The following is a 12044-nucleotide window of genomic DNA, read 5'->3' as shown; positions in this document are numbered from 1 at the left end:
AATTTCATACAAACGTTTATCATATAATGGATAATTCCTACCAAAAAAGACAAGAACAGACAGCTAATTAAACAAAGAGTTAAGTTAAAAGCGGGAACGACTCATGATTAAATTGCTGTCCGAAAGACAGCGGGGTCCGCAATATCCAACATTTTTTCTTTTTATGCACCACGACAGTTACAACCTTTCTCTTAGTTCCAGTATCTACTCGGGAAAACAGCTCTCCCACGCGCTAAGGGTGCGCCGAGAAATCCCCTTTCCCTTCGGAAATCTGACACGGCCACACGCTTTCTGGAGTGTGTAATGCTCTGGACAGTGAGAGCAGGAGGTCAGCTGCTTGGGGCGGAGAGGGCATACTTCTTCACTGACTCAACAATGGCACCAACTCATTTACTAGGTTTACTTTATACTAACATATTAACACAGTAGCCCTACATATGGAACTGCAAAAAGCCGGTCAGTGTTAACAATTCACCTAGTGGAATGCACCACTCCTCAAACGTATGATTGATGGAATTACCCAGGTTTCCCTCGTCTAGGCGCAACTGTCTCTTCTGAGGCGGTGACGTGAACGATTACGTCACACTTGTGATGCATGCGCAGTAAGCTCTAAACAATATGGCGGCCCCCGTCGACTTGGAGTTGAAAAAGGTAAAATTGGGTATTATTAGTGTCATAAAAAAATCAAACTCTAAAAGAAACACATTGTTAATAGATTGAACTAATACGTACAGTACTAGCAATTAGGAAACAGAGAAGATCAAGAACAACCCTAACTTTACGTTTTGACCGTTAGAAGCGTGTTGCTCAAATGGGAGTGGTGTTGCAGTCGGTCGATAATAAAACTGGAATTAGAGCAGTGGTACATCTGGTAAAATTGTGTCCCTTGTGCCATACAGTTTGTGTACATAGCTATAATAGTAGTGGGTGCCTATCTGGTTGCTTTGTCTAACCGTTTGCAGAATGTGGAAACTGAAATTGTGAGGGTACTTAATAAACGACACTTTTCATTTTGATGTATTTAGTAGAAGTAGGAGTGCCGAGGTTGACTGTAGTTAATTTCGCATGTATTGGCCAGGTATAAATACAGTATGCGTGCGTTAGGCCGCTAAACGTTCAGGACCGGCCCACAGTATGCCCGCTGTTGCCGAGACATACAGATGCTTCCTGTGACCAACAATTGCATGTGCGTTTTAAAAGATGAATGAATGGATTTCCATACGGGGTTAAGCAGCGGCCCCCGCTCTGAGTGGCGTAAGTCATTTTAATGGAAAGTCCCAACCGCGTGCTCAAAAAGTCGGGAGAAGTCATTATATTTTAGTAGCAGCACCGTGTGCCGGAATGGTTCCTTTTACTCTTTGCATGGTTCTTTTAGATGGCTCGCTATCATTTAAGGGACCGCTCGCCTTTGCCACACTGGATGAAATAGAATATTGTTAGCGACATTGCAGGCTTGACTTTTTTATAGGCCCTCCTGCTAGTGGCTCATGAGCCGATTCTTTGTAGAATTGATGCAACTTGTCAGCACCGCTGCATAGCCTTCTCTTCGAAGTCACTGACCAAAGCAAACTACTTCACTAAACTCTTTGAAATGGTAGGGTGATTTTCTCTTCCACTTCAGCTGCACATCAGCGGTGGTCTTTAGTAGTTCATTGTTATATTTCTTAGCTGTAAGTTTGAGTTTTGTGCTGTCATGCAGTGTAGCAGAGGTGTTAAAACTGCACTTCTCTGTGGTGATCTGTCAATTGTAAATGAGCAGGTGAACCACCTTGTCAGAGCTGTAAATGTACTCGTCTCTGAGATGTATTCCTTTTCTGAACTAATAGTAAGCTTACCTGTAATCATACAAGATGGATAGTAAAGTTCACTGTGTAGATTATAGACCACTAATTAAAATATTTTCAGACAAAATGTGTACACATTTGTTTATTGGTGAATCTTAAAAAAATAGTCATTTTCAGTGCATATTAACTAAAAGTAATATGGAAGAATCCATTTTTTGGAGATGAATGTTAGTGTGGATTGCTTTGCAGAGAGTTATGGTTTTGATTTTTCAATTTATTTTTGAGTGGGCATGTGTTTTTTTTATGTCGCACAGAAAAGTCTATTTTGCAGTAAAGACTATGCCCTAGAATCATTACAGTCATGCCTAGAAATCAGGGTTTGAGGCCCATTCTTTTATATACTTTTACAAAATAACTTTGAATGGGACATATTTAACCAATCCCAAACACAAACCTTTCTTTAAATATGTCAGTTATATATAGTATGTAAGATCAGGCTGTCTGTCTTTAACTAATTATTTCATTATCGACTTGATATGGAATAGACAGTTTTGACAGAAATGGGAAAGGGGTATATCGCTTGCTATTTTACTAAAAGTATTAGCTAAATCAGTTAAAGGTTAATATGAAGAAAAGGCACTTTCCTCCATCGAGCAACAGTTGCGTTTAATGACTGGTCATTAGCTACTCTTTCTTACAATTTATGCTAAGAAAATTTTTTTTTTCCGTCCAAAAGGATCATTACAGCAAGATTACAGTGTGCCACTAAACAGTTAGCAAAGACCAGGGACCTCATGTATGAACAGTGCATATGCACAAAAATGTTGCCCAAGCCTGTTTCTATGACGTATAAAACCTAAACTAAAAAAAAGCCATGCACATTTCCACAGTAGCTCATATCCTGGCATATGCAAGTTCTGTGCTCGATTTTGCAGACTGGCGGCACCCAGCATCAAAACAGTGCTGCTGTTCCTGTGTGGTTACCCTTTCTTTTTTAGATCCACATCCCTGATGTGGCTTTATAAATACACTGAAATTAACTGGATATCGTCTATTATTTTAATGCATCTGATTGTAATTAACCTATAACAATACAATGGTCCACAAAATGGTCAAACTATTCTAAATACAATAGCTGCTTTAGCGTTGTTATTCTCACTGCACCTCCTTCTTCTTTCAGCTGCACCTGTTAAGGGTTGCCACAGCGGATCATCTTTTTCCATATACCTCTCACTGCACCACTTGGAGTATTTATATCACTGTATCTGAGTGGGGAATCACAGCTGTACAGCAGCTGACTGGAAAGAGAATTATTGGTATACAGCATCAAGCACACGCTGCCTCAGACATGCTGTCTATTGAACTGCTCTCATATGGCAAATGCTTCAGAGCCTTTCCTGTACTGACCTCGCGGTTCAGAAACAGTTTCATCCCAAGAATGATAAATGCACTCAATCAGTCCATCAAGTGCTCATTGTAGAACTGTTTGTACTTATAAGTACAATTACCTCACTGTAAAATTGCAATACAGTTATAATATTGCACAACCTGAGCCACTTTACAAAGCACGTATTTACATATGTTGATGATCATTTTTAAGATGAAATGCAGGAAAATATGTTTATTATATTATACAGATAAAACTTTAACCTAATTTAAATAATCTATATTGTTAATAAATAAACGAACACGGTGTCACAGCGCTAGCAAGGAGCTAGCGTCCGTTTACGGATTGTTCCTGTCTCTCGCTGTATTCTTCTAAACATGTACCATGAAGATATTTCAATGTTCCTTAAAAGTTTTGAAGAATCAGCATTCTAAGCTTACAGATGGCTTAACGTATATTACAGAGCTGATTGTGTGGTGATTGGGTATTTGGATAAAGAAAAGGAAGGACAGAAAGTGGATGTTAGTATGTTTGAAAGAGACAGGACTGCTGCAATAAATTATTTCATCGAAGGTTGCACACGGCAAAGCAAGCATCTTGCGTGAGGCTGGAACAATCACTGCACCACCAGGTTCCCATGTTTAATAACATGCTTTAACTCCTACCATCATAAAAATGATACCACAAATACATCTTAGTATTTTAATTATTCAGAGAGCAGTAATATTACGAATGTAATGGATTCTGTGTCCTGTCGGAGGAAGAGAAAGCCCATTTAAGAAACATGTAGTGATTCACACACACAGAGCACATAGAAGATCAAATACAAAACGTGCTACTTTAGTTACGATGGGATTTGACAAACTAGTAAATTAAACGATTTTAAGATGAAGTTTATGATCTACTTTAATGACAATAAACTACGTGATTAAAGTGGAAATTTTGAGATTAAAGATGACATTTTGTGCTTTTTTCCCCACTGTGTGCCTATTTTTTTTCTCTGTACCCTAATAAGCTTTCATATGACACTCAGACGGTGGGCTACGACTTGCCTTTTCATGGCGACTTTGATATCTGAAAACTTTTTTATTTCAGGCACTGTGCGACTTTGTGAACTTGAGCTTTCCAGTTTCTCTGACACTCTATGTCACTCGATCAACTTCCTTTTATTGTTTACTAGCAAAATACCCGCGCTTCGCAGCGGAGAAGTAGTGTGTTAAAGAAGCAATGAAAAAGAAAAGGAAACATTTTGAAAATAACGTAACATGATTGTCAATGTAATTGTTTTGTCACTGTTGTGAGTGATGAGTGTTGCTGTCATATATATATATATACATATATATATATCTACATATATACACATACATACACACACATATATACACACAAATACATATATATATATATATATACATACACACATATATAAACATATATATACATATACATACATATCTACATATATACACACACAGCTATTTCAGATCAGTGCAATACGCTGTTTGTTAAAACGGATAACCCGCTCTTACGCAAGTCTGCGTGGATATTATGAACTATCGATTTGTTCAAGTTCTATTTAAATTTTAAATAGAAGGAATTTTTATTTAGTCGACAGAAATATCTTTGGTAGGAATGGTAAAACAGACAGGAATATTATTCTGAATAAATCAACTCAAACCTTAAACAACTTATAATATTTTGCTTTCCATAAAAATATATCCTGTCTAAATTATACAAGTTAGAAATAAAGTAAACGTTAAAAGAACAAACATTCAAATTTCTTTACTCTTATGTAATTTTATATAAAAATAAACTTAGATTTTAAATATCCCAAAAGATTTTGCTCTCCATAAAAATATATCCTGTCAAAATTATACAAATTCAAATATGAACATGCTGCATAACAAAACCTGGAAATATAAATAAAATGTGTTCCTTTCAGCAATAACAAATCAAATCATTCAGTTGTCTTTGCTCATATGTCATTTTAGAGCTGGACGCCTGGCATCTTTTTTTGGCAACAGGTTCGTTTCTGTTTGTGTGAGGTTCTGTGTTGTGGAGATTCTCAGGATGGATTGCAGGTGCTCATCAGTGAGGCGACTCCTGTGTGCTGTTTTGTTAGTCTTTATCACTGAGAAGAGCTTCTCACACAGATATGTGCTACCAAACATGCACAAGGTTCGAGCCGCATGTAGACGGACTTTTTGTTCTTCAAAGTCACCAAAGCGCCGGGCAAACTCAGTGCGCCAGTTTATCAGCAAAGTGCGATTTGGGACACTGAAATTAACTGGATATCGTCTATTATTTTAATGCATCTGATTGTAATTAACCTATAACAATACAATGGTCCACAAAATGGTCAAACTATTCTAAATACAATAGCTGCTTTAAGTGTTATTCTCACTGCACCTCCTTCTTCTTTCAGCTGCACCTGTTAAGGGTTGCCACAGCGGATCATCTTTTTCCATATACCTCTCACTGCACCACTTGGAGTATTTATATCACTGTATCTGAGTGGGGAATCACAGCTGTACAGCAGCTGACTGGAAAGAGAATTATTGGTATACAGCATCAAGCACACGCTGCCTCAGACATGCTGTCTATTGAACTGCTCTCATATGGCAAATGCTTCAGAGCCTTTCCTGTACTGACCTCGCGGTTCAGAAACAGTTTCATCCCAAGAATGATAAATGCACTCAATCAGTCCATCAAGTGCTCATTGTAGAACTGTTTGTACTTATAAGTACAATTACCTCACTGTAAAATTGCAATACAGTTATAATATTGCACAACCTGAGCCACTTTACAAAGCACGTATTTACATATGTTGATGATCATTTTTAAGATGAAATGCAGGAAAATATGTTTATTATATTATACAGATAAAACTTTAACCTAATTTAAATAATCTATATTGTTAATAAATAAACGAACACGGTGTCACAGCGCTAGCAAGGAGCTAGCGTCCGTTCTGGATTGTTCCTGTCTCTCGCTGTATTCTTCTAAACATGTACCATGAAGATATTTCAATGTTCCTTAAAAGTTTTGAAGAATCAGCATTCTAAGCTTACAGATGGCTTAGCGTATATTACAGAGCTGATTGTGTGGTGATTGGGTATTTGGATAAAGAAAAGGAAGGACAGAAAGTGGATGTTAGTATGTTTGAAAGAGACAGGACTGCTGCAATAAATTATTTCATCGAAGGTTGCACCGGCAAAGCAAGCATCTTGTGAGGCTGGAACAATCACTGCACCACCAGGTTCCCATGTTTAATAACATGCTTTAACTCCTACCATCATAAAAATGATACCACAAATACATCTTAGTATTTTAATTATTCAGAGAGCAGTAATATTACAATGTAATGGATTCTGTGTCCTGTCGGAGGAAGAAAGCCCATTTAAGAAACATGTAGTGATTCACACACACAGAGCACATAGAAGATCAAATACAAAAGCGTGCTACTTTGAGTTCACGATGGGATTTGACAAACTAGTAAATTAAACGATTTTAAGATGAAGTTTATGATCTACTTTAATGACAATAAACTACGTGATTAAAGTGGAAATTTTGAGATTAAAGATGACATTTTGTGCTTTTTTCCCCACTGTGTGCCTATTTTTTTTCTCTGTACCCTAATAAGCTTTCATATGACACTCAGGCGGTGGGCTCGACTTGCCTTTTCATGGCGACTTTGATATCTGAAAACTTTTTTATTTCAGGCACTGTGACTTTGTGAACTTGAGCTTTCCAGTTTCTCTGACACTCTATGTCACTCGATCAACTTCCTTTTATTGTTTACTAGCAAAATACCAGCCATGGCGGAGAAGTAGTGTGTTAAAGAAGCAATGAAAAGAAAAGGAAACATTTTGAAAATAGCGTAACATGATTGTCAATGTAATTGTTTTGTCACTGTTGTGAGTGATGAGTGTTGTGTCATATCTATACATATACACATATATATACACACACACATATATACATATATATATATCTACATATATACATACATACACACACATATATACACACAAATACATATATATATATATATATACATACACACACATATATAAACATATATATACATATACATACATATCTACATATATACACACACAGCTATTTCATTATCAGTGCAATACGCTGTTTGTTAAACGGATAACTCCGCTCTTACGTGCAAGTCTGCGTGGATATTATGAACTATCGTATTTGTTCAAGTTCTATTTAAATTTTAAATAGAAGGAATTTTTATTTAGTCGTCAGAAATATCTTTGGTAGGAATGGTAAAACAGACAGGAATATTATTCCTGAATAAATCAACTCAAACCTTAAACAACTTATAATATTTTGCTCTCCATAAAATATATCCTGTCTAAATTATACAAGTTAGAAATAAAGTAAGCGTTAAAAGAACAAACATTCAAATTTCTTTACTCTTATGTAATTTTATATAAAAATAAACTTAGATTTTAAATATCCCAAAAGATTTTGCTCTCCATAAAAATATATCCTGTCAAAATTATACAAATTCAAATATGAACATGCTGCATAACAAAACCTGGAAATATAAATAAAATGTGTTCCTTTCAGCAATAACAAATCAAATCATTCAGTTGTCTTTGCTCATATGTCATTTTAGAGCTGGACGCCTGGCATCTTTTTTGGCAACAGGTTCGTTTATGTTTGGTGTGAGGTTCTGTGTTGTGGAGATTCTCAGGATGGATTGCAGGTGCTCATCAGTGAGGCGACTCCTGTGTGCTGTTTTGTTAGTCTTTATCACTGAGAAGAGCTTCTCACACAGATATGTGCTACCAAACATGCACAAGGTTGAGCCGCATGTAGAGGACTTTTTGTTCTTCAAAGTCACCAAAGCGCCGTGCAAACTCAGTGCGCTCAGTTTATCAGCAAAGTGCGTATTTGGGAACACCGTAGTGGCGACTTGGTTTAACATTACTTGGCAACAGGGAAAGTGGGGCAAGTTGCACTTGTGCATTTGTGTCTCCCATAAAAGCAGCTTCACTTGAAATCACTTTGTGATTGTGCAGGTAAAGCGTCCGCTGAAGTGTCAGATTCTTATTTAATTCTTCTGCTTTCTGTATCTTCTGCATTGCATTCAGGTTACCCTGATGTTTTGTCTCATAGTGCCGTCTTAGATTAAATTCTGTAATTACAGCCACATTAGCTCCACAAATGAGACACACGGGTTCAGTAAACATATACTCAGCCTCCCATCGGTTTTAAAGGCTCTATTTTCAGAATCAACTTTTCTCTTCAGCATCGTGTGAGCTAGCCGCAATAACTTGCAGCATCATAAGCTAGACTTGATTAGCGGTAAGTGTTGGCAAGGCAGCTGAAGCGCTGCATTATGGGATCTGTAGTTTATTGTGTTACCAGCGCTTCATATACCGGGCCATTAATAACAATAATACAGTATATAAAATGATCTCGGGGCGGATATAATTACGCCGGGCGGATGTGGCCCTGACCCTTGAGTTTGACACATATGGACTAAATAGAACTTGAAAAGATATATTTTTCAAATGTGATCAGCGCAATTCAGATAGAGTTGGCACTACAGCCTGCATGCCTCAATAAGTCATCCTCCCTCGCTCTTACTTTTTACCGTTCATCTAATGAATACACTGAGTATGGCTTTACCAAAACAATCATTGATGGCGAATAAAGTATCCATTATTAGTATGTAGATCGGGATATATATATATACATATATATATACCAGCGTATCGCAGGAGAAGTAGTGTGTTAAAAAGCTAGAAAAGAAAAGGGAACATTTTAAAAATAGCGTAACATGACTGTCAATATACAGTATTTGTTTTGTGAGTGTTACTGAGTGTTGCTGTCATCAAGGATTTGATTATCATTATTTCTTTCAATCAGGTTCGTATTTGTAGGATGTGTTGTGTTCAAGTTACATTCCGTGTTTGTCAATCGTTGTAAAGATGACAGGTTTCATTCATCGATTCGTTTCTTACTGCATCAATAAACAGCTCGTCTTCTTCTTTATCTGAGACCTGACACACTGCATGCACGGGTTTTTTACACTGTCTTCCTTTAGCGGGACATTGACTTTTCCACGTGTGCTTTGTTTCCGCAGTAGCTGGATTTATGAATATGCTTGTATGTATCAGGCGCTTCATATTTTTGCTGCCTTTTCAATTGTGTAATTGGTTTTGTTCAGCTCTTTGGAACTGTTGCTTTTATCTGTGCACTCGTCAGTTCACGTGAGCCGTTCGGTGTACATGCATCGAAGGTTCCCAGCTGTGCTGGTGCCATCTCGTGCTATGTCCATGGCTGTATTTAATGTTACCTTAGTCCTGGCACTTAAAACTTTCTCTCGCAGTTTCGCTGAGTTTGTGTCAAACACCACCCTGACCATCTCATCTTCCTCTGCATAAGCAGTCCTTCACCCGTGAATATTTAGTGGGAGTTTGCTATTGGATTGCGCTGACGGACGGCCTTATATGAGCAGGCACTAAATTACAAACGCCAGCGGCAGCCTGTCTATGAACTTAATTTAAAGTGTAGGTTTACATCGTGCTTTGTTTCAGTAGCAGAACTCATGAATATGGTTGTATATGTCACTTTCGCTCGCTTCTTATTGTTTCGCTGCCTTCTCAATTATATAATGCATGTTTTCTTCAGCGCTTTTTTGAGGTCTTCCTGGTTTTCTATGTACTGCGTGATTACGTGGGAGGCGTGATGATGTCACACGAAACTCCGCCCCCCCGGCGTTCAAGCTCATCTCCATTACAGTAAATGGAAAAACAGCTTCCAGTTATGACCATTACGTAGAATTTCGAAATGAAACCTGCCCAACTTTTGTAAGGAAGCTGTAAGGAATGAACCTGCCAAATTTCAGCCTTCCACCCACACGGGAAGTTGGAGAATTAGTGATGAGTCAGTGAGTGAGTGAGTAAGTGAGTGAGGGCTTTGCCTTTTATTAGTATAGATACCTCTTTTTAAACCAACAAATAGTACGTTTTTCCTTGCCTCCACTTGGTATTCGCTGAAATTCTTCTATTTTCCCCCTGCTTTTGCCATTGTCTTTTCACAGAGGCAGAGTTAAAGGGCTATTTATATTGATTTGCATATTCAAAGAGACGTAATTCCGGAAGGAGATGGTGCGTGTGCACGTGCGTTACTTTTCACACTGACTGGGATTTATGTAGCGGAAGAACGTGGAAGTAGACGAATGCACAGATTTATGCATCTGGGTATTTTTGCGCATAAGCACATTTCCGCTTTTGTGCTTACGCCATGTTATAGTGTGAATTCTACACACGGAGTTATGCATGAGGCCCCAGGCCTTCTGGAAGAATGTGCTAAGGACAGATGATTCAAAGGTATAATTCTCTGCCCAAAAACAATGGTAGACATGTTTGGTGCAAACCAAAGCCAGGATTTCAGGAAAAGAGTCTCACACCAACTCAGAAATGTGATGATGGAAATGTTAAGGTTTAGGACAGTAGTACAGAGTATGTACAGTTATAGTGCTTCGGGTACTGGGTTGTGCTCTGCATAAGGCTCTTAACATTTTCTTACATGTACTTCATAACCCATGGTTGAGATGTTGCCAGCCTACCTCAGCATCCATTTATAATTGGTTCCAGGAATTGTTCAGAAAACAGGAAACCCCTTCACACAAGGTCACACTTTTGAATTGAAAACCCATCTCTTCCCTGCATGAATTGGTCAAGAGTCCTATCATCAATTCAACAGCACATTTTCTGGAGGCATTTATTTGTCAGTTGAGCAGCTGTATGCTCACGATGTCCAAAGCTAACTTGTTGTTAAATACATACTTCCAGAAAATTAGATTAGTGCACAAACAGAAAGTATGTTCAAACACAAAATGGAAAAATTCTTTGTATAATACCAAGTAGTTGCTGGAAAATGGCGTGTGGTGCTCATGATATCTATGCAAAAGGATGAAGTTCCAAGTCTTTAGAGTACTTTTTAGAGTCCTTTGGTACTGTGTCTCTTCAGAGAATCCTTGGGTACCACTGATTTGACTTTGTGTCAAATGAGCGGTTGTTCATGGAATGATGCATGTAATGAGGCACATTACCTGAATTGTGAGGGAGCATCAGTTGTGGCATTACAGCCAACTGGCGCAATATTGATGATCTGGCTCACAGGATCCTCCAAATTGAGGACCCAAGCAGCTGGACAAGGCCAAGAGGAGGACACCTATGTAACACCTGGCTACAGCAGATAGAGGGTCATTTCCGGAGGGTGGAACTGGATCGTGTGTCTGACTGAGGGATTGCAAACCAGGATCTTGATCTGTTTCGTCTTGTGGTGGGTGCAGCAACCTGCTCTACCAGTGAATGCTCCCCGACCTGACCTGACCCTGATACATTATAGAGCACATCAGAAATGTACAGTATATGAAATCAAAGCACATATTTTGGAATATACTGCCACAGTTTATACTTACTGTTATTTGTTTAAGATATTGGTAGCTCATTTTAATAACTTTAAACTCCATATTGCATCAAAGGTAAATTGATCTTTTTTTTCCTTCATTATTCGGAGGGAGTAGTTGAGTAATACAGTAACAATTACAACTTACAGTATTCATTCAGAGGTCTTCTGGCACATTTTTCTTTCCCAAATGTTTTAAAAGAACTAAACCATCAGTTATGTGTTGTTATAATAGGCATGATATGTCAGTATATTATTTATTTTTTTTCAGTAGTTTCTAAACTTAAACCTTGGGAGCCATCATAGCTGTTTCAACTTTTGTTATCAACCAGTTGAATACTTATGTGATAATTAATTACTTCTTTATGATTTATATGTTTGGCAAGATTATTGTGCCTTATAAATGAACAAAAAATGACAGA

General features: G+C 37.8%; 1 protein-coding gene across 2 annotated transcripts in view; it reads left to right on the top strand.

Moving 5' to 3' along the window:
* The first annotated feature begins 548 nt into the window (after window positions 1-548).
* Window positions 549-12044, top strand: part of pfdn1 (prefoldin subunit 1) — a 95694-nt gene continuing 84198 nt past the window's right edge. For both annotated transcript variants that reach the window (XM_039774931.1, XM_039774932.1), the window contains exon 1: window positions 549-651. In XM_039774931.1, coding sequence (XP_039630865.1) covers window positions 619-651 — 33 coding nt within the window. In that variant the 5' untranslated portion in view covers window positions 549-618. The remainder of the gene's footprint in view (window positions 652-12044) is intronic.

This window comes from Polypterus senegalus, chromosome 13 (assembly GCF_016835505.1).
Source record: "Polypterus senegalus isolate Bchr_013 chromosome 13, ASM1683550v1, whole genome shotgun sequence".
Taxonomy (NCBI): Eukaryota; Metazoa; Chordata; class Cladistia; order Polypteriformes; family Polypteridae; genus Polypterus; species Polypterus senegalus.
Note: the sequence above shows the minus strand (reverse complement) of the source record. Positions and strands in the feature narration are given on the sequence as shown.